At 43.4% G+C, this 27641-nt stretch overlaps 1 protein-coding gene across 3 annotated transcripts in view; it reads left to right on the top strand.

The window, feature by feature from the left end:
• Window positions 1-598: 598 nt before the first annotated feature.
• CSTPP1 (centriolar satellite-associated tubulin polyglutamylase complex regulator 1) overlaps window positions 599-27641 on the top strand; it is a 102653-nt gene continuing 75610 nt past the window's right edge. For 2 of the 3 annotated variants that reach the window (XM_075837887.1, XM_075837886.1), the window contains exon 1: window positions 599-760. Coding sequence is in view for 1 of the 3 variants with exons in the window: in XM_075837885.1 (XP_075694000.1) it covers window positions 718-760 (43 nt within the window). In the remaining 2 variants the exon portion in view is untranslated. The remainder of the gene's footprint in view (window positions 761-27641) is intronic. The other variant, XM_075837885.1, reaches the window with a different exon arrangement.

Raw genomic sequence — 27641 nt, 5'->3', positions numbered from 1 at the left:
GTTAACGTTGTCCTGGACGACGACGCCATAGGTTAAAATGACAAATCGCCGATCTATCTCTACCTTCATGTGTGGTCTAGTCTGGATTCCTATTGATGTGATGCATATAGGTCGTTTGGCATGAACGACTTTAAAGGACTGCACCCGACAACAAACAAAAGAATCCAGCACCCCCTTAGATCAATTTTTACACAGATCTAACTACGGTCGGTGTCTGTCATACTCCTTCATGTCATGAAAATTGGCAGACAGATTTCAGAATGATCTAAATTGGCCTTTTCAGCCAAATATAATCTGTATTTTATGTCCATTTTATGGCTTGGACTAACAGATTTCTATTTGAGAAACCAACACACATATACAGATAATTTTATCTTTTACGTTTGTTGCTACTTTCGAGTAATTTGCAGTCATTTCTTTATTAGACATTACATTTTATATTATTTATAATACATATATTTTATTCTATTATTAAGCAGGTATTTTTAGTACTTCAAGCTGCAGCAGCTCCTACATGTCTGTACGTTTATTGATAGAATGGAACTATACTGCAATAGAGAAGTTTCCGTCCGGAAGGTAAGTGCGTTGCACGGGAGCTGGCTGTTACTATGACTACCGGAGACGCGGCCTAGTAACCGGCCCGGAACCTGCGCCTTTGATCAATGACGTAATTAGAAGAAAACCTTTCATTGAGAAGACGGGAGAAGGAGAAACAGAATGAGTCTGGAGCGTCTGTTACAGTCTGGTCCGGAGTACTTGGGTGAGAGACTTTCTACATAAATAAGACTGTATTATTGGTTAATGATTAAATAAAATAATGTGCAACCTATAAATAGCTCCGTGTAAGCGGTAAATGAAAGGTGTTCAGCTAAAAACGTGTAGAGAACACATAGGTGTGTGTATATATATATATATATATATATATATATATATATATATACATACATACATACACATACTATAAATATTTAGGACTTTACTACTACAGCTTATTCTTTAACCCCATGCTACGGTCCATACTTTAAGGGTTGTCCAGGCACGTAGCGCTTTTTTATACTGATGACCTATCCACATGATAGGTCATCAGCATATGATCGGTGGGGGTCCGACAACCAGACCCTGCACCGATCAGCTGCTCTGGTTGCCTCCAGGTGCTGTGGTATTCAATGGTCGGTGCCGGAATCAGTTGTCTCCGTACACAGTATAGCGGCCATGCTGGGTTACTGCAGCTCTCTGCCTATTTACTTGAAGCAGCTGATCAGTGCTGGATCCGGATATCGGTAGAATTTGCGGGCCACCTATGGATGACAGAGGGAGCCTACTCCCTCTGTCAAACCATTTAAATGCTGCGGTCGCTATTGACCACGGCATTTAAAGGGTAACCAGCCGGGATTTAAGGTTTCTCCAAAGCTCCCTGTTGCCACGGATGTGGGCAGCTTCTCTGCCCACACGATCACAATCGCGTACATGCACGTTGGAAGGCGCGTAGGGTTGCCTTGCCATGATATTCATGTATGTGATTATGCGTTAATTGTGCCCCCATTATGAATTTCAGTACAGACTTGCTGCATGTAAACAATGCTAAAGGATTCACGTACATACACTGTAGGCACAGATGATACTGCCTCCCTGTAAATGATGTAGGCACAGATAGTAATGCCTCCTTGTCACTCCTTGTACATGATGTAGGTACAGATAGTACTGTTTTCCATGTAAATGATGTAGGGACAAATAGTACTGCCTCCATGTCTCTCCTTGTAAAGAAGGACATAGGCACAGATAGTACTTCCTCCATTACTTTCTCTGTAGATTATATTTTCACAGATAGTACTACCTCCCTGTCTCTTCCTGTAAATGATGTAGGCACAGTTAGCACAACCTTACTTTTTCTCCATGTAAATGACAGAGGCACTGATAGTACTACCTCCATTTCTCTCTCACTCTGTAAAAGATATTTGCACAGATAGTACTACCTCCCTGTCTCTCCCTGTAAATGATGTAGGCACAGTTAGCACTACCTTACTTTTTCTCAGTGCAAATGACACAGGCACTGATAGTACTACCTCCATCTCTCTCTTTCTCTGTAGATGATATATGCACAGATAGTACTAACTTCCTTTCTCTCCCTGTAAATAAACCGGAGGCACTGACAGTACCTCCTGCCTGTCTCTCTCTACCAATGATGTGGGCACGGATAGTATTGTCCCCTGCCGCAGCCTCTCTTTTTTTAATACATATATATTTGCGTGTACTACTGATTTATGAAATAATATATATATATTTATGCATAACAATAGGTATGCCATGTTTTTTGGGATGCAGCAGTGATGCTGCTCTCTTCTGTACCACTATCGGGACATGTGAACTTGTTTAGAAACCTGGGTTTTTCTGTAATAAATGTAGGTTAGGGGCGAGACAGAACAAGTTGGATCATTTCTTCACTATAAGGCTGGATTCACACGAGCACATTACGTCTGTAATAGACGGAACGTATTTCGGCCGCAAGTCCCGGACCGAACACAGTGCAGGGAGCCGGGCTCCTACCATCATAGTTATGTACGACGCCAGGAGTCCCTGCCTCTCTGCAGGACAACTGTCCCGTACTGTAATCATGTTTTCAGTACAGGACAGTAGTTCTACGGAGAGGCAGGGACTCCTAGCGTCGTACATAACTATGATGCTAGGAGCCCGGCTCCCTGCAGTGTGTTCGGTCCGGGACTTGCGGCCGAAATACGTTCCGTCCATTACGGACGTAATGTGCTCATGTGAATCCAGCCTAAGGGTATGTTCACATGGTCTATTTTCGACCGTTTTTCAGGCCGTAAACGGCCAGAAAAACGGCTGAAAAATCAGAAGCAGAACGTCTCCAAACATCTGCCCATTGATTTCAATGGGAAAAATGGTGTTCTGTTCTGACGGGGGCGTTGTATCACTTCTTCAGCCGTTTTTGGAGCCGTTTTTCATAGACTCTATAGAAAAACAGCTCCAAAAACTGCTGTTAAAAAAAGCCACGAAAAACGCAACTTTGAATAAAAAACTTCTGAAAATGAGGAGCTGTTTTCCCTTGAAAACATCTCCGTATTTTCAGACATTTTTGATTTTGTGTGTGAACATACCCTAAATAATCACAATCCATCCAACCAATTACACAATGAGAATTGCCTCCAGTTTCATCATAGTAGCCGCTAATAATATTGTTGAGGGAGTCGGTGTGAAATCCATTCACATTTGTCGATGGTATACCTTAGGAGTATATAAAGGTATGTTGACACATACTGGCCCACCATATGCCAAAAGGACACTGTTTTGGCTTCTGGCGGGGGCATTGACCCCTGTGAATACGTTCAGCGTGCTCGCTGGGAGCTTTCCCAAAGCATATGCCAAATGTACCGGTAATAAAAAAACAAAGTGTGAACAGAGCCAAAGCCGTCCCCTAACTTTTTATATTAGAGAATTGCATATGGCCCCCTTTCTTAAGTGAGGATCATCTGATAATGGAGCAGGGGCTGCATAGCTGTCCTGTGAGCTGCTTAGCAGCATACACGCCACTAGTAAAGATGGCCTCCATTCCACGGCATTGGGCCGTAGTTGTCTCCATAGGTCTATATCATTTATTTTTGTCTCCCTGTTATTTAATCCTTTAGGGCTCGTCCAGACGCTGCGGAATTGCTGCGTATTTTCCGTCCGGAATTGCGGACGGAAAATACGCAGCAGGATACAGTAGCAGCAAAGTGGGTGATATTTAACAAATCTCATCCACACGCTGCGTAAAAATTCAGAGCAGAAATTGACGTGTGGTGCATATTTTTTGTGTAGTGGGAGTGGATATTACTAGTTAATGCACCTGAGCCCACTCCCGCTGTGGCTTGTCTGTGTCCTGTTGGGAACTAGTGTCTACCTGCCCATAAGTAAGTATGGGTTTTGAATATATCTCCGTCCCCCTTTTTTCTCTCTATAAGCCCTTAATCTGGCACCCAATATTCTGGTAATGCTGCATGGAATAAAAAATAGTCCCGTGCTGGATTACCCTGGAAATTACCAGAAAATACGGCACTGGTGGCACTCCGGGCAGTGGAACACGACTTCCGACATGCTGGACTTCTTCACGAGAGGATATACTACTTCTCACCGCTGCAGAAATTCTATAGAGTGCGTATATAGGAGTGTTTGTTAATATGTAAAACACAGATTGTGAATATTTGATAATCCGGCACCTTCCGTCAGATTCATGGCAGAAATTTCCCTTCTATACTCCTGAGTGGGGTTATTTCTGGCAGGTGCGCATGGATTTCTTCAAGCTGCATTCCTGGTTTTACTTTTTTTTTTGTCTGCAATTTTTTAGCAACTGGTGTGTGAAAAATGGACCGTACACAGATATCGTCCGTGTTTTTCATGCACCCGTAGTCTTCAATGGGCGAGTCTGATCCGCAAAAACGGACCAGAATAGGACATGTGGTGAGTTTCGCGCGATGGTCACACGCGCCGTGAAAACGCACAGGTGTGTGAATAGCCCATTAAATTGCATTGGTCAGTGTGTTATCAGTTGTTTAAACAGACGTGAAATATGTTTGTGTGAATAAGGCCTAAAATGCATGTAAAAAAAGCTATAAAAACTGTGAAGGAGGCCTTAGGCTATGTTCACACAGTTTTTTGGAGCTGTTTTTGATGCGGAAAAAAACGCTCGCGGGGGAAAAAGAAGCGTCGTGCCCTTTCTTCAGCCGTTTCCGTCTCTGACCTCCCATTAACATCAATGGGAGGCAGAGGAATCGGTTTTCGTGCCGTTTTTTGCCTGCGGCGCTCGATGGCTGGGGGTAGTGCAGGCAGGTCAAAATCTGTCTCAAAATTCCTGAAGGAATTTTGAGGCAGATTTTTCCGCCTGCAAACAACTCTGTGTGAACTGGGCCTAAGGCCAGGATTGCACCCAGAGTTTTGATATAGTTTTTGGCTCAGTCTTTTTTAGCCAAAGCCAGAGGGAATAAAAGGTGTAAAGAAAAAACTGATACATCTCATTTCTTTTGTGTCCACTTCTGTGTTTGGTCAAAGGGTAAGGCCACACGGTGCGTCGTTGACGTGGTTTCGTTGCACCGTGACCGCACCGTGTGGCCTTACCCAAAAATTGCATCAAAACTGGGTGTGTGATAGTGGCCTAAAGGAAGTTTTTGCAGTGTCTGCAAATAATCCGATAGGGTTTTTCTTCAGGAATGATGTGGGGGTTCGGCATGTTATATTTGGAAACAAGAGATTTAAAGATTGGTGGTGAAGTGGGAATGGAAGAGCAGGAATCGTCGGATGTGGACCTCTCAGGGAAAATCCTCATCTCACTGAGGGAAATACATTGTTTTGAATTGTCTCAATTGCGTAGGTTTTAAGCTCCACCAAGGTGACTCATTGAAAAGAGGGGAGTAATTCAGAGGCCCATAAACATAATAATAATATAACCCCCATGTGGGGCTTTTTTGTTGTAAGGTATTAATGTGAACCTGTCAGCAGATTTGATGCCTCAAGATTGCTGACAGGGCGATAGAGGAGGTTTAATTCCCCTGACGCACTGATCACAAGTGTCACTAAGGCGGGACTTGATGTGCCAGTGCTCCTGCACTGCATGCTGCAAGCCCCGCCTCTAGAGTGACGGCTCTAGCGGTCTCCTGATTGGCCTCTAGAGTGTCACTCAGAGCAGAGATTGGCCCTTGCGACCGCCACGTCGGAGGAATCAAAGATTGTTTTCTCAGTCATGGAACTTGCATGACCGAGAAAAAAGATCCGTTTAAAATGCCCTCCCCCTCCCCTATATCACTCCGTCAGCAGTTTTGAGGCATTAAAACTGCTGACCGGTTCCCTTTAAAGAGTAACTAAACGTTCAACAAACTTCTGACATGTCATAGTGACATATCAAAAGTTTTGATTGGTGGGGTCCGAGCACGGAGACCCCCACCCATCACTAAAACAAAGCAGCAGAAGCGCTCGTGTGAGTGCTGAGCGGCTTAGTTTCTGTTCGACTTTTTCCGGAAAGCCGATGTAGCGGTCTATGGTCTCATAGACTTTCTATTGAGCCCGTACTCCGCTACATCGATTTCTGGAAAAAGCCGAAGGGAATCTAAGCAGCTCTGGGCTCACACAAGCTCTTCTGCCGCTTCATTTTAGCGATTGGTGGGGGTCTCCGTGCTCGGACTTCTGACATGACACTATGATGTCTTAGAAGTTTATTGAATGTTTAGTTACTCTTTAATGTTTTTGTGGACTTGTTTAGAATTGATTGTGATATAGATGACAACTTGTGATTGTGTCTTCTTGTCAATGCTATATACTGTAGACTGTATATATGTAATGCATTGGTTGGCTATAGGGGTTGCAATTGCAAACCTGGCCCCTGTCTCTACGGCTGCAATTGAGTAGCTCAGAGACAGCAAGAAATCTAATGCTCAATGATGTCATCCGTCTAGACGCAGCTATCTGCCTGTGCAAACGATACGTCATTATCTTCTTGTGCATATATCCTTTATACCGGGGCATGTGAGGTCCTTGATCCACATAGTTTACGCCACTTGGAGTGATTGGCACCTAATTTATTAAAAGGCGCACACCTCTTAGTAAATGTTCTACATTTTTACATCTCAGGCAGACAACTAGGAGCAGGTGTAGTTTTGCGCCATTTCCCTCCAGTTTCATTTATAAATGTGGCCTAAAATAGGTTTCCTATTTCTGTGAATGTTCATCCTTTTTGTTTTAGTTTTTTTTAATTTCTCCTAATAGGTCAAATATTCTGTGCGGATACATTTTTTAATATATCTTTATAGTGGTCTTCTAATACAGAGCGTAATAAAAATCTGCTACCAGCAGCTACCACTAGGGGGCGCTTAGGAGATTACTGACCACTGTTTTATAAGGCTATGTTCACACTTGCGTCATGGCTTCTGTTCATCAGAGTGGATACAACTGGCTCCTGACGGACCCTATTAACTTACAATATGTCCGCCTGGTCCTGTTGTGGTGTCCGTCGTTTTGCCGGGCAGGATAGTGCTGCCCGGCAAATATGAACAGAGCCTTATCGAGTCCACTGTGTTCAGTAAGCTCACATGCTCCATCTAGTGGTGGCAGAATTGTATCTGAAAAATTTGTAGTGACTGCAAAGTCACGTGCCATTTTGTTCCTTAGGCAAACATTAAAATTACGCCTTAGTAATCCCGTGTTCTTACTCACGGGTGACCTGAACTTCAGATTCATACAACCATGGGTGGACATATCATATGTACAACGTGTGCAGCTGCACAGGGGCCCAGTAGGTAAGAGGACCCACTGTCTCCTTAAACACATCCATAAGCTTCTTACTGTCTATCAGATTGCATGTAAGGAAATGAGCTAATGGATTTTATGGTTTACAATTACTGGTGGATTGTTAGAGAGACTTAAAGAGTCTCTGTCACCAGAGTATAAGTGCTCTATCTCCTACATAATCTGATCGGTGCTGTAATGTAGATAACAACAGTGGTTTTTATTTTGAAAAACGATCATTTTTGAGCAAGTTATGATCAATTTTAGATTTATGCTAATTAGTTTCTTAATAGACAACTGGGCGTGTTTTTACTTTTGACCAAGTGGGCGTTGTACAGAGGAGTGTATGACGCTGACCAATCAGAGACTAATCAGTGTCCTACACTTCTCATTGTTTCCCAGGGCAACGATCAGCTGATAAATGCACAAATGCTCGTTCATCGGCTGATTTGTATCTTTTATGCGGCAATAAATATTATCGTTGTCGGCAACACATCTACCTGTATAAACATTCCCCATGATGGAAATGCATGGGGACGAGCGATCATAGTAACGATCACTCGTCTCCAACATTACTGATCATAGCTCCTTGTGAAAGAAGCAAACGAGCACCGATTAACGAGCTGTCTCGTTGGTCGCCGGTGTAAAAGGACCCTTATGGGGGTGACCTTTGAGCTTTTGGAGAGCAAGGGGCCGATATACTGTTCTTGCACAGGGGCCCTTTGCTGTCAACTTATTTTGCATTGGACGGCTCCCAATGTTCCTCTGCAGTGTGTGTCCTTATCGACTACAGCATGATATATTTTTTTATTTTTTAGGGACGTTTTGTTTCCTTTTAATGTATTGATGTGTATATATTAAAGCATTTCTAATACATTTCTTTGTAACTTGAGCATTCATGAAGCAGATCGGCACCAGAAGGTCTGGATTGACTTTAAGCAAACCAAAAGAACTTGTAGATGATATTAGGCTGACATTGTTAGTAGCTCTTGTTTGAGTAATCAGGCTTGGAAAGAATATCCCTAATCACACCCGTGAATACCACATACATGATGTCACTGTTAGAGGGCACATAGCCTACAATTGTATGTACTGTGCCTTTAAACTGACCTTTACTAGCACTGAAGATACACTGTTTTTTGTATTTAATTTATTTCCAAGGGGGAGGGCAATCTTGATTTTATGAAAATTGTTCCCGATCGTTTTTTATAGTTGAAGAATTCCCTGGCGTCCAGTAGCCATTTGCAGACACACTGGCTAATACCGCTTACTGGTAACTTGACCATGGACAGATCTCTTTAGGGACATCATACAGATGCAATGTTGATGTGAGGGTCGTCATTACACTCCCAAAGTGCCAGTCAGGGTGCTAGAAGATAGCTTTCTGAATATGCCCTTCCCCTCCGTGATCCCTCTTAGCCAGTCCGAAGAGCCGAGAGGAGTCACATGACACTCCAGTCAGCAGGCTATAGACACAGAAAGACTCAGGATTCTACAAATTCTGAGAGTGGAGTTCCCTTCTTCCAGCTCTGAATGGCACCTTGTTGGAACAAAATATGGTAGTTAGTGTAATTTTGCTAACTAACTAAACTTTGTTAGGAAAATTTACTGATCCCCCCTCCCCCCCCCCTAACTAACTTCTAGATAAAATAATAACAATTCAATCCTCTTCACAGGCAGACAGAAATGACATAATACCCTGTAACCCCACCCCTGCATAAGAAAATACCTGCAGATGTTGCTCGTGGGTTGGGCATATGGTGGCACATGAACAAGCTCAATGTAAAGCAGGATAAAGACATAAATGCTATTGTCAATGATCCAATAATTCTGTAAGTCCATGGTACTAAAAACGATTGCTTCTGGCCAAATTGGTCAAAATATTTCTCATTCCGACTTCAAAATATTGGTCAGTAGTTGTAAACAAATCACTTTTACTATTATTCAAGAAAAGCATATTTGGGGCTGGTGGTGTGATCTGGGGATAATATTTGTCTACGGGCAGCTTTAAGCGTTTCACCATCAGAACCTGACTGACCCTATTAGGAGTCAATCGGGCCCATAGGGTGTTTGTGGAACCCATCTGTCGTGGCCCCCACTCTCCACCATGTGCTTACCGGCATCCGCGCTGCTCTCCTGCTTCTCGCTTCTTGGCAGCTAGCGGCGACACCAGATGCAAACGCCTGTTTTGACCATCTAAACCGTAATGAATCTCTGCAGCCTTCCCTGACCTTTAGCTCTCCCTACCGCTTTGCTTCTATTAATGTCAGCTTGCCAACAAGGGAGATTACTCTGGGGGTAGCGACCTGGGATTCCCCCGCAACGAAGTCCACATCCCTGTACAGGGGTTAAAGGGTGAAGATCGGGGGTTCCCTTAGATTCAGCGCACAGGAGTAGCCCCAAGTCCGAACCCTTGGTGGTGACCAGGAGGGTTCATACCGCCGCCTGTTGGCCCATTTACAGCTCATTCCTTGGGCTTTGTGACACTGTCCTACAACTGATCCTGCAGAGCATTATAATTCACAACGCAAATGTGAGCAGAGACTAAGGTCCCATTCACATCACATTAAGGCACTACGTTTATCTTATACGTCGGGAAAGCTCCCGACGTACAAGTTAAACGTGTCCATAGGGCTTCATTATCCCGACGGAGACCAAAAGAGTATCTTTTTGGCCACCGTCAGGCTGGTATATGTCAGTATACCTTGTTTTTTTTCTTTTTTGCAGGATGGAGTAGCGTAGTAGAAGTTCCCACAGAAAAAAATCTGTATACCACACAGTATACGTTTTTTAACATGGGAGCCTATGGGTGATGGATGCCACTGTATGGCATCCGCCACAGGTATATGTATACCTCAGGGAGCTCCCGATATCACTGTCCACATAGGGATAGTGAAGTCAGGAGGCTCAACAGCGTTGTAGTCCCTGGACAGAGTGCTATTAGATGGCTCTGTCCCGGCACTCCGGCCCCCAGAACTCCTCCTCCATATATGGACAGTGACATCAGGAGGAGCACTGGAGTCCCCTAGCAGAGCATCAGTTGATGTTCTGTTTGCCGAATTCAGCGATGGGGAAGTCCTGAAGTCACTGTCCGTAAATACACAGTGACTTCAGTAGTTTTGCCAGGGCTACGTTTGGGCCTTTTGTCGGAGGTATACGTCGGGGGTCTTCCCGACGTATACCTCTGGAAGCCCTTAACGTGATGTGAATAGGGCCTTATAAATGAACTTTTTAATGTATTATCCCTCATATGATCTATTTTCCATCGACTGCTTTCCTGCCTCTCTTTTTTGCAGTACTGAAACGAACTACAGCTTTTTTTTTTCTCTTTGCGGTTCACATCCTTGTGAGTTGAGAATTACCAAGGACAGTTGAAAGTCACAAAAGCCGTTCATTAAGTAAATGTTTGCATACTTTCCAGGGTTCACTTTCTTTTCTTTTTTAAAGAATGCTGATTTGAAATGTGGGATTGTGAGTTCTCTTAGGGTATGTTCACACGGCCAAATTTCAGACATATACGAGGCGTATTATGCCTCGTTTTACGTCTGAAAATAGGGCTGCAATACGTCGGCAAACATCTGGCCATTCATTTGAATGGGTTTGCCGACGTACTGTGCAGACGACCTGTTATTTACGCGTCGTCGTTTGACAGCTGTCAAACGACGCCTCGTCAAAAGAAGTGCAGGACACTTCTTTCAGACGTTTTTGGAGCTGTTTTCTCATAGACTCCAATGAAAACAGCTCCAAAAACGAGTTGGTAAAAAAATGAGTTGGTAAAAATGCGAGTTGGTAAAAAACGTCTGAAAAGCAGGGTCTGTTTTCCCTTGAAAACAGCTCTGGATTTTCAGACGTTTTGGTTGACTACGTGTGAACATACCCTTAGATGTCAATGTGGTATGAATGTATGATGAACACGTTAACCGAGCATTGTTGCTGTTGTATCTGGCGGTTGCTTACTGCGGGATTTATTATTTTAGACATACTATAGTAAAATTCTAAAGACATGAGTAACGCGTTCCAGATTGTTATCGTTTCTTGTGAAGAGGCCAAGGTAAAGCGGTTTCTTCTTTTCTAATGAGTTTTGTGCGTATAGTTTGGACTGTCATTGCATACTTGGTATATTCCCACATTTGTTTTTTGGTGGCTGGAAGTATTCAGTGGGCGAGACTCCGCTGTCCTTCTGGGGGCTGAAAACATGGGTTAGAGATAGAGCCGAAACCATTGGTAAAGCCATTGTTGAGTCAGGTTCGTGAGGTTTGCTATAGACCGTGGGGTGGTAGGGCTTCATACTATTTCCGCACACTGTGTTTGGACATTTATGAGATGGGATAAGTTCTGTAGGCTTTACTTAAGGCCCTTTTACTCCGGCCGATAAGTGGCCGATCAACGAGACATCGTTGATCGGCACCCGTTTGCTCCTGTCACATGGAGCTATGGATGGGGATGAGCTGTCTTTACTCCGATCGCTCGTCTCCATACATTATTATCATGTCGGCAGCGCGTCTCTCTGTTTGCACAGGGAGATGTGCTGCCGACAACGATAATATTTAACTTTTTTTAAAACTATATGACCAGCAGATGATCGAGCTCGTACATCTGCTGATCCCTCCCCTGTTAACACAGGGCAATTATCGGCAGTGTGCGTTATATGAACGCTCGTCTGCCCGATAATCGCCCAGTGTAAAACCACCTTTAGTCTCTATAAATGATAGCAGCTATAAAATAAAACCCTAATTGTTTTGTGGAATGTTAAATATATTATTCCTAAAAAGTGGTCGATATGGCATAGAGAAATGTTCCCATATGTGAAAGGGGTTTTTACAAGTTTATTCATTGATAGCCTTGACAGAAGGATAGGCCATTAGTGTGTGATTGGTGGGGTTCCGATTCCCGGGAACCCAACCGATCTGTAGAATACCATGGCTCCATCATTATTATCCCAGGGTGCTCAGCCTCATTTACTTGGGGCATGCCAATATGGTGGTGGTGGGATGGGCATATGTGGTAGTTGCTTTCTATTTAGTGACCCCACTGTTGGAAGTCAGCAGTGCTAAGAGGGATTTCATGACACACTCAAGGGAACAACATCCCACTCAAAGTACTTGTTTCATGAAAATAACCTCTTGTTGAAAAAATAAATTAAAAAAAAGCTGGTGCAGTAATCGCTATGGGTCTGGCTTCTCTAAGCCTCTACAATTCTGGCCGCTGATCCCTGCAGGTAATGTAGAGTATTGCATGCAGGCCATTTAAATGGGTGGCTGTCCATTTAATGCATGGATGCAGTGGGTCCACCGGAGCTGAAGCCACTGTTACAGAGGGGCTTTGTGTTCTGGCACATATAGTGGATCCCGAGTGGGGGACCCTCTCCATATGCCCTAATAATGCAGAGGGACAGGAGTTGTCTTGGTGAGACAACCCTTTTAAGTGCGTCTTGTGATGATTGTTGGGGCTGCTGACCTGCCAATAAGATGACTGAATAGCGTTAAAGTGGCCGTCAAAACCCTGGTCAAAACTCTTATATTCTTCCGCTCTAACTAACATCGGGTGCGGAGAGACGCTCCTGCACGCTGGGTGGCACAGTTGCTGTTGCAAGAGTATCGCGCACGGATCCGATTCTAGTTAATTGGACGCATGCGCGATACTCTTTGTTCGCCATGTGGTTGATACAGCAACTGTACCGCCAAGCATGCAGGAGCATTTCTCTGCACACGATGTTGGTTTGGGCAGAAGGATACAACTGGAATGACGGTTTAAAGCTCTTTCAACACTTCGAAGGGCTGTTTAGTGGACACAATCTTATTGTGGGCTCCTTTAAAGCTGCCCTGTGTCACTCATATGATAGGTTAACAGTCAGCAATCACCCAGCCACTGTCTAAGCCACATCCTGCATGATGGCAAACAATCAATCCTCCGTGGCCATCAGAATTCTCAGTCACCCGGGTGATTCATACGACATGGGACAGGTCACTGTGGTCGATGTGGAAAACATTGCAACATGATCTACTCTCCGCAGATAGAAATCACTGGTCCATGTTCCTAGAGGTGAATAAAACCAAAACGATGGACTCCGGAGAGATGACGTTCTGTTTCTTTTCTGCAGACCCCAAGCGATAAAGTATTTTTTTTCGTCTTCCAACCCTCATTATTACACAGTGAAACCTAAGAAGATTTAATGCAGCTGTTTTGAATCGTTGTAGGAGATCACATATTTCATCAAATTAACCTTTTAATCCGGGATCTTTGCCGAGACCCCTGGGCTTCCTCGATTTGATGACATAAGGGAAGGCTGGTCTTATGTTGACCTGGAATCCTAAACGTGCTCCTGACTTAAAGGGAATCTGATCCAATGTTGTATTTGGGTCAATATCCGATTCTGTTCACCTCTTCGTGGTTACTTTTATTTTATTAACTGTTACAGATATACAAACCGGCACGTCATTCATTTGAATGTAAGTTTTAAAGCATACGTTCATGTTTGAAATGCATTTTATAGTTTTATATTTAGATATAATCTACATGAAGAGTTGAGCAACTTTGTATATACATTACATTACTTGTCTTGTACTGATCCTAAAGTACAGCCTGTATTAAACTCCAGAGCTGCACTCACAATCCTGTCTGATATTGGAGACAATAGCTGAGCTGCTATACAACTTAACTGAGCTCCTATAATGCTGTGGGATGGGTAGTTTTTACTTTATTAGTTACTCTACTGAGCTTGATATAAAGACTGTCACAATACAAATCACAAGTACAAGCTCTACTGAGAATGTGTCTGCAAGAAATGATGGGAGAGTTTCGCTCTGAAGCCTGAAGAATTGTGAAAGTTACTCTAGACTATAATACAGGCTGTAACTCATGATCAGCATAAGAAAAATAATGCAATGTATCTATAATTACTTTTTATGGAGATTAATTCTATGTTCACTGTAAATTTGTGTACTCTGCTATGACCACCTTCGCTACCATGTGTTTTTTTTTTTTATTGCTTTAATGCACTTGAAATAAAAAATAAAGCAAATTTGTAAATAGTCTTAATTAAAAATCTCATCGTTTAGGGCTACAACTCCTATGCAGACTAATGTTTCCATGGTAACAGACTACAAACAAAACCTGTGTAGTCTGGTCCTGCAATCATATTGCTATCCGTTTGTGCCCTACTTCTCTAATGTAACAAAGTAACAATTAAGGAGAGATAATCGTATGTAGAGTGACTGTAGGAGCTGGCCATACACATAAGATGTGAACGGCTGATAGCTATGTCCCTTGAGCCCCCCCTTTAACAGTCACACTTAGCATGCATGTTTATTATAATTAGGGGAGGGTGACTACCAGATATCCATCTTATCTCCCAGTAGAAGAACGGATCGGCATGTTGAAATCAAACATACCGATCCTACTTTTTTCTTTGGCAACTGCTGTCAAGGACCAGTCGGAAGCCCTTATACTCATTAGATTGCCGGTAGATCCCGCGGATATCAATCGAATATGTATCAGTAGCTTACCTGCAAGCGATCACACCTTAGCTTAGAAGTAAGATATTAAAAATTGTCTTTCACACTATACATTATTGTGGTGCTGAATAACGTGCCCTTTTCCCTTAAAGGGGTTGTCCACTACTGGACAACTGATGACCTATCCAACGCATAGGTGATCAGTACATGATCTGTGGGGGTCCGACACCCGGACCCCGCACCATTATGCCACTCCGGCTGCCTGCGGGCACCAGACATACATGCCGGAAGCGGTTGGCTCCGGCCACTGAATAGTGGCGAGCTGCCGTACTGCTGCTCTGCTCCTATTCAAGTGAATAGGAGCCGAGCTGCAGTTTGGCAGCACGGCCGCTATGCTATGTACGGAGCCTACTGCTTCTGGCTACGTACATGGCATAATGGGCCATAACATCCAGTGCGTAAACATAGCCGGAGCGGCTTCATGGTGCTGGGTCCGGGTGTCGGACCCGCACTGATGACCTATCCAGTGGATAGGTAGTCAGTTGTTCAGTAGTGGACAACCCCTTTAACAACAAAAAAATTGTATCCAGGAATAAACTTGTCAGATGTAAATCAAAAACACACATGGTGGCCCCATAGAAACTAATGGGAATGATTCTGTAAAGGTTTATACATTTTTTTTATTTAATTCACAAACGTACAATATATACATCAGGCATGGTGTGAACAGAGTCTTGTATGTGTATGCTCCCCGGTCATTTGGGCACAATGATTACTGGCAGTGTGGTCCTCATTGTGATCCGCTCATTACCACATTGAGGACTGCCCGCGCTGCACAAGCTTGTGATGAATACCCAACAGGACAATGTCCCGCGTGCGGCTCCTCATCCGCCCGTGTTTACGTTCTCTCCATAAGAATCTCAGATCCTTCCATACGGATCTTCATTTTCTAACCAATAGACGGTTCACAGCAGATTATACTGTAACCCTTGTGCTCCACCGAGCATATTACCCGCTGTCTCCATCTCAAGGGATTTCTTTCACTCCTCTAACTGTAAACACTCTTATCTTCCCCATTCATCGTCTTTGTTCTTCCATGAACATGTCGCAGGCAGGCCCTCTTCTCTGAAGTTTTCCCAGGGCATGCCTCTATCATTTCAGTCTCTTTGAGCTGTACCCCATTTGTCATCATTAAAGAACTTTATTATCATAACACGCAGTTTAGTCCAATCCCTGTCATCAACGCTTGCAAATCTCCCAGTAAAAGTTTACTTTGTAGGAACACTACAAAAAAAAAAAAAAATTATATTTGCCAAGAGATTTTTTTCTTCTTTATTTTCATTCTTGTAGTCTTTTTTAAGCTTTTATTTTTCTTCAAAGCGTCCGTTCTTTCCCCAAGCACTGGGAGCCCGTCCCCAGCTGTCCTATTGTACGGAATGAGCTCTTGTTAACACCATTATCTGGCAGGGAGATTACAGGTAATTGTGATAAAGCAACAATACTCTGTTTCTACCGTCACATTCAGAAGGCTCCAGGCCGCCCCGGGCGTTCCTATCAGATGTACATTAGTTTCGGAGCCTGAGTTTGCTCTCTCTCGTGTTCTCTCTGATCTTAAAAGCTACACCTGGGGCCTTGGGTTTAGCGGTAAAACAAGGCAGGTACATAAGGGTGGGGGCCCACCATCTACATGACCGCCGGATTTTCTGTGTTTCGATGTCACAGATCCACAGTGACCAACCTAAACAAATATAAGGGGCCCCGTACACCCCCCCAGGGTTTGTGGTTACTCCCCCCCCCCCCATCTCACTTACAAGAAGAGCAACTAATGTTTTTGAACTTTAAAAGAAGAAAAAGATACGACACATGAAAGCGCTGGTCTGGGACATTCGAGAAGATCTGAGACGTGCACTGTGATAATCTTGTTACTCACATAATACAGTTTTGTCCCAAAACTGTAAGGGAAGGAAAACAAAATGATTAACTGTTTTTGGAGGGCCATAAGTACAGTAAACTCTTTGACTATAATCATTGGTAATTTATCCATGTGTTTCCCGGGTTCAGACCTTACATCACAGACACAGCCATTGATATCAGAATTTAAGCCTCAAAGGAGACCTTTCTACTTGAGTAGCAATGATAATACTACTAGAAATAAACTCCTTTAAAGGGAACCCATCAAGTTAAAAATGCTGCGGGCAGCGGGTTATAGAACAGGAGGAGCTGAGCAGAATGATATATATATTTGTAGCAAAAGACTCAGAATAACATGTAATTTTTTTAATTTAAATCTCTGCTCGTTCTCGGCTTAGGAGTCCAGTGGGCGGTCCTACACAGTGATTGACCGCCTTCCCTGTATGAGTGTAAATACAAATCGAAGTGTCAATCGGTGACTAGGACCACCCACTGGACTAAAAAAATCCAGAATGAGCAGAGGTTTCGATGACTAAATTATAGGTTACACTAAATCTTTCACTACGAAAAACAAATACTGCATGGTATACTTTCTTACTCTGTAAGGCCCCATGCACACGACCGTAAAAATCCTCCGTAATTGCGGACTGTAATGCGGTCCGCAATTACGGCCCTATTCAGTTCTATTGGTCGCGGACGCCTTTTCCGTATCTCTACGGATGCGCGTCCGTGCCGTAGAAATGTTCTGAAAATTATGTAACATGTCAGTTCTTTTGCATTTTACGGGCCGTGCTCCCATACTTTGTATAGGAGCACGGCCCGAAAATGCGGGCGTAGCCGTGTGCATGGGGCCTTACCCTAAAATGATGGATTAAAGAAATTTTACTATAATTCTATATATCTATCCTTTTAGATCATGCCTACGACCACTATATGGGTGCACGTATTTAAATAAACACATAGAAGCCGTGGCAAATTAAATGGACGTGGACACGTTTATGTAATTTTCATACTGAGAACAACTATTCTATTCAGCTATAAAGCTAGCCATATACAGTACATTGTTATCGGTTGTACCATTCCTCAGTTATTCCTCTTAGAAATGTATGAATAAATTGGCAAATGGGTGTAACCATTTTTCTTGTCAAAGGGGTGTGCCCCCACACGTCTCACTTTCTGAGCACTGATTGGACACTGTCAGACTGTAGGGACACACCCCCAACTGGTAACACTCAGTTGTGAATTTATTCACAAATTTCTAGGAGGAGTAAGTGAGGAATTGCACAATGCAGAGTTCCTTTGAAAAGATGCTCTAGAATTGTTATCTTTAAGCTTACAATTATTTACTAAAACAGGCATATCTGGAGAGCTGACAAGTTTTCTTTAAAGGGGTTCTCCAGGCATTTTATATTGATGGCCTATCCTTAGGATAGGTCATCAATATCCAATTGGTAGGGGTTAGACTCCCAGACCCCTACCGACCACCGATCGTCCCTTTCATAGTTTACAGGCACAGCGCCGTACACCTCCGTAGCGAACGTGCCTGGGATTGCAGTTCCAGTGCTATTTAAGTGAATAGGACATCCCTATGGATGTGTACATCCCTGTGCCTGGTAAACGCTCAAGAGGCAGCGGGGAAGAACGCCGCGGCTTCATCAATCAGCTGATCCGCAGAGTAGCCGGGAGTCAGCCCCCACCAATCTGATATTAATGGTTTATCCTGTGGATAGGCCATCAATATAAAATGCCTGGAGAACCCCTTTTTATGGAAAGGTTGTGGGATTGTAGCCCCATAATCTATGATTTCTAAACCAATGATTGTATCTCCATCAGTTGTATCATGAAATTTAGTTTCTGCATGGTTCTATGACATTGGTGGTTTGGTTTTTCTGTTGTATAATGTTTTGGCAAATGCCGCCTTTCCTCCCTAATTTGATCAAATTCTCCATCAAGACTCCTCTTCTCCCCTTTTAATAGGGGTAAAATATTTATTTTTGGATTGTTTTGTCAGCTTTTAACTGTGCCCTTCATGTGGGCCGTGCCCGTTTCCTGCCAGCTCCGCACATGTGAGCACGCCCCATTAGAATCAAAGCACTCGCGAGCAAGACTTGTACACTTGTAAAGTCCAGGAATATACAGTGCCAGTGCCATTAAAGCTTTTCAAGGGAGAACTGAAAAGGGTCCGTGAGTAAGGATTGTGAGGCGACAGAGCGTCTCGGTACTTGGCAAGAAAAAAAGACCCTCATTCTTCCGAGGCTGAAATAAAATGAACTCCTGCAGAGTAGCTGCCCCAGCAAAAGGGGGGCTAGCTAACCGCTCCTGGAGAAAATAGTCCTCTGGCCATGCTTCCTTTTTCCTCATCAAACATGCTCGACACGGACTCATTGAAGGGTTCTCCTGACACTTTTTTTGTGGTGGAAGTAAAGGGCAGTAATTAGTCTTTACCAATCTCCAGTGGCACAGCCCAGGCTCTTTTCACGACCGCTTGTATCACACTGCAGTTCTTTGGGAACACGGTGTCCAAAGATGTTTCTCTCGCGCTCCCTCTCTCCCTTTTTCTTCTATGGTGACAATTGTTTTATTGCGTAAACCTTGTATGGCACTTGTTTCGAGTGATAAAGCATTGAAATTTCAACAATTTTCGGGAATCTATTTTCGGTGCTTTCGGTTTTCTTTTTATTCTACTCAAGACAAGTCACACTTGTTGTTCTCCTATCTGACCTGGTGGAATGATTTCCAACAGATATTCTTTATTCCAAAAATTATCTACAAACGTTGGAGATGAAACAATCGCACGCAACAAGGTCAGATGATGGGAAGCAGTCATGTATAGATAAATGAGAGGAAAGTGGGATGAGCCAACAGACACTGGAAGATCTCTCACCAACCCCTATGGTTGTGAGATACCCTATATGAATAAAAGTATTGGGACACCTACAGGAGATTTTGACGTCCCATTCTAAATCCATAGACATTAATATGGAGTTGGTTCCCCCTTTACAGCTAAAACAGCTTCCACTCTTCTGGGAAGACTTTCTATAGTTTTTGGAGTGTTTTTGTGGGAATTTTTGCCCATTCATCCAGAAGAACATTTGTGAGGTCAGACACTGATGTTGGAGGAGGGGGCCTTTCTCGCAATCTTCATTCTAGTTCATCCCAAAGGTGTTTTGGTAGGGTTGAGGTCAGGACTGCGTGCGGCCAGTCAAGTTCTTCCACACCAAACTCACCCAACCAACCATGTCTAAAGTTGGAAGCACTTGAATGGACAACGCTGCAACACTTTTCATAGCCGCTGCGAATGTACCAGCTCGTCCAAGTATGAACGGGAAAAAAATCCATTTAAATAACGAAGAGGCTGCGGCGCTTCGAAACCGCTGATTGGCGGGGATGCCGAGAGTCAGAACCCACCGATCTATTATTGATGGCCTATCGTAAGGGTAGGGCATCAATTAAAAAAAAAACCTGGATAACCCCTCTAAGTTAGATTCAGTTCTTAGTTTCTCAGTGTTTTAAGATATTTATCAAACAGGGGTATTTTAGGATGCACATTGGTGAACATATTTTTGAAATGTTGTGTATTGTTGAATGGATTTCCAAGACCTGGAAATGATTCTGCAGCGGTGGTAGTCAAGTCCTCTTATTGGGGAATCAAATGTTACCCTTGATGCCATCCGATGGGAGTACATTGCATAAACCAGTTGTAATCCTGTCAATTAGCTTAAAGTCTTTTGGGATCAGCCTTGACTGTAGTTAGTAGATTATTAAATAGATTTTTGGCTGACATTTATGGTTACAACCAAGGCTCCTTTACATTTGTCCAGCAATCCAGTTTTTTTCCCCCACTGGCGTGGCACAGAAACGTCGGAGGGAAACTGATGCCAGAACTAATCCTGTGTTTTCCTATGAGAGCAGTTTTGGCATCCGATTAATCAGTTGTGACACCGGACCTCTTCCGACACTGGACAAAAAAGTAACCTGTCCTGCAATGGACGCCCAACAAGCCCAAAAAAAATGTCCTCCGTTGTGTCCAGCTTAACAACTGGCCGGACGTATCTAATATATGGGAACCAAGCCCGAGAATCAAAAATTGTTGCCATTGGTTACGGCACATTTTTTATATTTGTTTGAAGGGAACTGCGAATATGCTCCATTCCAGCCAAAACCTTTTAGATTATGTATCCTTATTCTTTTTACTTAACCACCCTCCTGTCTTTGTATAATGACTTTCAAAAACTTCTCTGTCTCCTAAAACTCAAACATTATCACATATAAATGTTGAAGGAGCTTCAAGCACATCGGCCCACGTTTATTAATAATGGTGTATTTTACACCAAAGAAAAGTACGCCAGCCGGACCACAACCACTGTCCTCACCTGTTTTTTGGGATTATTTTTAGTGAGAAGACAAATGTCAAAATCCCCCCCCATTGTCTTTGTGTCGGTGAGAGCCATCGATGGCCTTGGACACCTAATCTTGTTTGACCGTTGTCATTGCCTATAAGCGGGCACTGGGCATCCATGTTTATAGAAAGATCTCTTGTGGATAGGTGATAAATGTAAATCTTGACACAACCCATTAAGGCCTCGTTCACATCTGCATCAGGGTTCCGTTCTGACGTTCCGTCAGAGCTTCCCGTCAGAATGGAACTCTGACTGAAACAAAAGGAAACCAGAGGTTTTCCGTTTGCATCACCGTTGATTTCAATGGTGACGGATACGGTGCAAATGGTTTCCGTTAGTCTCAGCTGTGTAAGGGTTTAGTCGTTGACGGAATGAATAGCGCAGTCGACTACGATATACATTCCGTCAAAACGACGGAACCCTTGCACAACTGAGACATACGGAAACCATATGTGCCGAAACCGTCACCATTGAAATCAACGGTGATGCAAACGGAAACCTATGGTTTTCTTTTGTTTCAGTCAGGGTTCTGTTCTCATGGAAAGCTCCGACGGAACATCAGAACGGAACCCTGACGTAGATGTGAATGAAGCCTTAACCAGCTTTTTGGTTCTTGCAACCATACAGACCTATCTCATTCTTCCTGGTCATTCATGGGATGATCAACCAGTGTGGCCTTCATAAAAGACGCTGATAACCTATATGATTAGAGCTACTTAAAAGGATGTTATCAGCAGAGATCGGTAAAACATGAGGACATGCCCTCCGACTGAAGGAAAGGTATTCAGATACTTTAGTCAACAACCAGCTTTTATCTATGAGCGGTTCCTATTTCACATACTGAACAGGTGGGTGTTTGTGTCCGAGGCGAGTCCATGCAGCGAGTCTCCCAGGGATGGCTCCTAAGACGTGGGCTGGTATCCTCCTCTCTTTGCTAGCCACGATTGCTGTCTCCTCTATGTCTGCGGCTTCTGGTTCAGATAACATGTAATAGAATTGAAAGCTATATGAAGACAGAGGATCATTGTCACAGCAATGCTAAAGGCAGTTCTCATGTTCATGTGATGAGCCGGGCTGCTGTCACTAGGCAAGACATTTCCTTATGTAATAAATCAAATCATTGACATTAAAGGGAGATCTAACCTCAAATACATGTATAAAACTTTATTTGATAAGCATTGGGACAGAGGGTGAGGACAAAAACGTGACACAAATGGGACATAAGGTTGATCCTCTGTCGACGCAAATTATGATCTCGCCGTTTTGCACAGTGGTGACATAAGTAGGCTTCTATCAGACCGGGACACTCATATGAATGTTATGTAAAGCCCCTTTTAAAGCAATTTTCCCCGGTAGATAATTTTATTCTATTGCCTCTCATTCTCCATGTTTTTCATACGTCATAATGGATGGGGGGCTTATTGCAGAATGAGGCCCCATGCACACGACCGTATACTTCATCCGTATTTACGGACCCATTCATTTCTATGGGCTACGGAAACCTTTTTTACGGATGTGTGTCCGTGCCGTAGAAATGATAGAACACAAATTTTTTTGTGCGTAATTAGGGCACTTACACCCCTTAGTCTATGGACGCTTCCGTAATTACAGAAGTGTTGCTATGCGATGCCAGGGGATTACCCAAGATTCCTCCCTGTTTGTTGGGTTTTTACGGACATCCTTCCGTATAGCCGGATGATTTATGGATGACTATAAGTGACTGCAGATCCGTAATTACGGACGGTATTTACGGATGGATGAAAAATACGGTCGTGTGCATGGGGCCTGAGGGTTATTTGAGCAGAATAAAAGCACCTGCAGGATACGTATTATTGATGGACATGTAGTATTTAATTGTGTCCATAGGTGAATGTCTTTTTTTGGAAATCCAGGTGCTCCTGGGCATGAGAGATCACTGGTTTACATTAATGTTTCTAACTTTTCCCCCACACTGGCCATATCAAAGTAAAGACTAGTAGGTTATTTGTGAATTATCCCTCCAAAAATGTATGAACCCTTGTTGGGCTTCATTGGCCTTGTTGAGGCAGGGCCCACCAGAGTATCCCTGTGATCCCAGTGATTTTGCTGGGGTAAACTACGGCCAGACAGGCATTACCCCTGCAGTGAAAATGGCCAGTCAAATGGATGGCCGGTAATGTAATACATGGACGGCTCCATCCACCAGAGAGAGGACTGCTGCTTGGCTCTGGGTTATAGTGATGGTCCCAAGCTGGGGATCCCCCTCTGACTTTTATATGTCCTAATATATATATACAGTGAAGGAAATAAGTATTTGATCCCTTGCTGATTTTGTAAGTTTGCCCACTGTCAAAGACATGAACAGTCTAGAATTTTTAGGCTAGGTTAATTTTACCAGTGAGAGATAGATTATATATATATAAAAAAAGAAAATCACATTGTCAAAATTATATATATTTATTTGCATTGTGCACAGAGAAATAAGTATTTGATCCCCTACCAACCATTAAGAGTTCAGCCTCCTCCAGACCAGTTACACGCTCCAAATCAACTTGGTGCCTGCATTAAAGACAGCTCTTACATGGTCACCTGTATAAAAGACTCCTGCCCACAGACTCAATTAATCAGTCTGACTCTAACCTCTACAACATGGGCAAGACCAAAGCGCTTTCTAAGGATGTCAGGGACAAGATCATAGACCTGCACAAGGCTGGAATGGGCTACAAAACCATAAGTAAGATGCTGGGTGAGAAGGAGACAACTGTTGGTGCAATAGTAAGAAAATGGAAGACATACAAAATGATTGTCAATCGACATCGATCTGGGGCTCCATGCAAAATCTCACCTCGTGGGGTATCCTTGATCCTGAAGAAGGTGAGAGCTCAGCCGAAAACTACACAGGGGGAACTTGTTAATGATCTCAAGGCACCTGGGACCACAGTCACCAAGAAAACCATTGGTAACACATTACGCCGTAATGGATTAAAATCCTGCAGTGCCCGCAAGGTCCCCCCTGCTCAAGAAGGCACATGTACAGGCCCGTCTGAAGTTTGCAAATGAACATCTGGATGATTCTGAGAGTGATTGGGAGAAGGTGCTGTGGTCAGATGAGACTAAAATTGAGCTCTTTGGCATTAACTCAACTCGCCGTGTTTGGAGGAAGAGAAATGCTGCCTATGACCCTAAGAACACCGTCCCCACTGTCAAGCATGGAGGTGGAAACATTATTTTTTTGGGGGTGTTTCTCTGCTAAGGGCACAGGACTACTTCATCGCATCAATGGGAGAATGGATGGAGCCATGTACCGTCAAATCCTGAGTGACAACCTCCTTCCCTCCACCAGGACATTAAAAATGGCTCTTGGCTGGGTCTTCCAGCACGACAATGACCCGAAACATACAGCCAAGGCAACAAAGGAGTGGCTCAAAAAGAAGCACATTAAGGTCATGGAGTGGCCTAGCCAGTCTCCAGACCTTAATCCCATCGAAAACTTATGGAGGGAGTTGAAGATCCGAGTTGCCAAGCGACAGCCTCGAAATCTTAATGATTTACAGATGATCTGCAAAGAGGAGTGGGCCAAAATTCCATCTAACATGTGTGCAAACCTCATCATCAACTACAAAAAACGTCTGACTGCTGTGCTTGCCAACAAGGGTTTTGCCACCAAGTATTAAGTCTTGTTTGCCAAAGGGATCAAATACTTAATTCTCTGTGCACAATGAAAATAAATATATATAATTTTGACTATGTGATTTTCTGTTTTTTTGTTTTTTGTTTTTTTTAATATAATCTCTCTCTCTCTGGTAAAATTAACCTAGCCTAAAAATTCTAGACTGTTCATATCTTTGACAGTGGGCAAACGTACAAAATCAGCAAGGGATCAAATACTTATTTATTCACTGTATATGTGTGTATGTAGGGATTGGTCTGTATAGCATGATTATATTTCTGTACAGTTAGCCTGATAAGTCATTTTGCCTCAATACCACATATTATGCTACTGTTGTCTTATGTAGCATTGGGGGCCTATACTCGGTAAAAGCTTTGGGAGTTGGGTCTCTGTTTAATCTACCTCTGTCCTCCCTATAGAAGTTGTCTGCAACCTGCGGTTCCCCAGCTGTTGCACAACCAGCATGCTGGGAGTTGTAGTTTTGCAGAAACTGTAAAGCCACAGGTTAGGGACCACTGCCCAATACCTTGGCTATAGCTCAAGGATTACATTTAAACCCCCTCTGGGGCTTGAAACTGTGGGTTTCTTTTTTTCTTCTACCTCAAGGGTATGTGCGCACACAAAATCAAAAACGTCTGAAAATACGGAGCTGTTTTCAAGGGAAAACCGCTCCTGATTTTCAGCCGTTTTTTATTCAAACTTGCGTTTTTTGCTGCGTTTTTTACGGCCGTTTTTCTATAGTCAATGAAAAACTGCTCCAAAAATGTCTCAAGAAGTGACATGCGCTTCTTTTTCGCGGCCGTTTTTCAAAACGGCCTTGTAAAAAAAAAATGGCCCGTCGGAACAGAACGCCGTTTTACCAATGAAATCAATGGGCAGATGTTTGGAGGCGTTCTGCTTCCGATATTTCGGCCGTTTATGGCCCGAAAAACTGACAAAAATAAGCCGTGTGAACATACCCTTATAGTAATAGAAATCTTAATATAACACAATGCTTCCAAGTACTTTATTCGAAGAGTATTCAGTGTCGTGTCCGAGCTTTTCAGTCACATAGCTTTGTAGGATGCGTCCTTTAGTCATACTGCGCAGTCTGTGCCTCGTCCTTGCTTTCCCTATTACTTTGTGTCCAATGGGACCATGATGAAGCCAAGTTTTTGGATGGGCCATTTAAGGTTAGTTGATTTCCATCATTGTATTTCAGGGCCGTACCAATTTTCTGCTTGCTGTCTGTGAATTGGAACATTCTTGTTTACATCCAGAGACAAAAACCCATCCTGACCTAACACTTCTCAAAGCTCACAATTGTTTCCAGTCTGGGCAATACTCTGTAACCTAAATACATCAGCAGAACAACTCTCTCTTTCTGATAGTTTGCTCCAATATTTCAGTGCAGATTAAATGCATCAGCCGGGAGTCTGAACTGTTTAAAGAGGACCTGACAGCTCTCCTGTGTTGATCCTGAAAAATAATTATGGAGCATCTTTTTTTTAGAACTCTGTGTTGTGCAGTTCCTCTGTTATTCCTCCTGGAAATGTGCGAGTAAATACAACTGGGTGTTGCCATTCCCCTTGTCAGCACGGTGTGTCCCTACTCAGTCTAACACTATCAGCACTATTTGGACAGTGTCAGAAAGTGAAAGAATATGCCCCAATTACAAGGGGAATGGTAACCTGCGTTTCCAGTGGGAATAACCGAGGAATGGCACAACACAGAGGTCTAAGAAAAGATGCTCCAGAATTGGTATTTCATGGGGAATACAAGTATTTACTAAAACAGACTTGTCGGGAGAGGCGACGGGTCCTTTGTATTGGGGTTGTCTCATCGAGTAGGTGTAAATATGTGGTGCATGCTGTATTTTGCTATATGATGTCCCATCTCATCCAGTAATTCAATGCAACATGAAGCTTTATTAGGCTTCATTCTCATCTGCGTTAAGAGACTGTTGCAGATTTCTGAAAAAATAGAGCAGCATGAAGCTCATTTTTTCAGGCAAAATGATGGATATCATGAAGGAATCCTGACCGAACCCATTAAAGTCCATGGGGTCCGTCGGGTGCTGTTGTCTATTATGTGACCGATCCGTTTTTCTGTTCCATAAGTGGAACAGAAGAACGGAAATAAGAATGCAGATGTGAACAGAGCCTTATAATATTGGTGTAATGTATAGTGTAGGGTTTATACCTGTCCTTTATGTTATGTAATTGTGCTACAAAGTCTATGAGCGATTCTTATTGGGCTGTTACCCAGCCTGCACTGCGTCGCAGTATACCATATGTATGTACTTAGTGACTGATTGGAAATAAAATCTAATTTTAATTAATGAGTGAGACCTGATCAGCTGTGGTCAGATATCCGGCATCAATGGGGGGGGTCAGCAGCGCTCCAGGGCATGATCTGCCCCTCTCAGCAGTGTTTGTATTCCTTATGTTTATTTCCAGGTCGTGTGTGATCTAAAAAAGCCATGTGTCAGCGAGGGATCCAGCAGCATGTGTGTGACAGCCGCACATTCCTCACATTACAGGTCGGCAACCGCAGCTCTGGCCGCCCATGGACCAGCACTCAGCAAAGCCAGCGAGACCCACCAGGCGTGTGGGAAGATCAGCTGGAACGGGATGTGCTAGGTCTATTCTTCACCTGAAGTCATCTTTTTAGGATTTTTTTTTTCCCTGTTCTAGAATGAGGTTCATATTTATACACACACATCTTCAAAAAAATGCTCCTCCACCTTGGACCTGCCCTTTACTTACATATAGACGTTTATGGCATATTGATTAGATACGCTATAAATGTCTGATCTTGTGAATCCGACCACTGGAACCCCCACTGTCTCCGAGAACGAGGTTGTCTTGTTTCCTTTCCCTGCAGACGTGGCAGCCCTAGGGGTGCACGACTGTGCTCAGGTTGCATCACTTGTCACTACTAAAGGAGTCGCCATTGTACCTGATCGCCTGGGCATAA

The sequence above is a fragment of the Rhinoderma darwinii genome, chromosome 9 (assembly GCF_050947455.1).
Source record: "Rhinoderma darwinii isolate aRhiDar2 chromosome 9, aRhiDar2.hap1, whole genome shotgun sequence".
Taxonomy (NCBI): Eukaryota; Metazoa; Chordata; class Amphibia; order Anura; family Rhinodermatidae; genus Rhinoderma; species Rhinoderma darwinii.
This window is presented reverse-complemented; position numbering and strand designations above follow the sequence as displayed.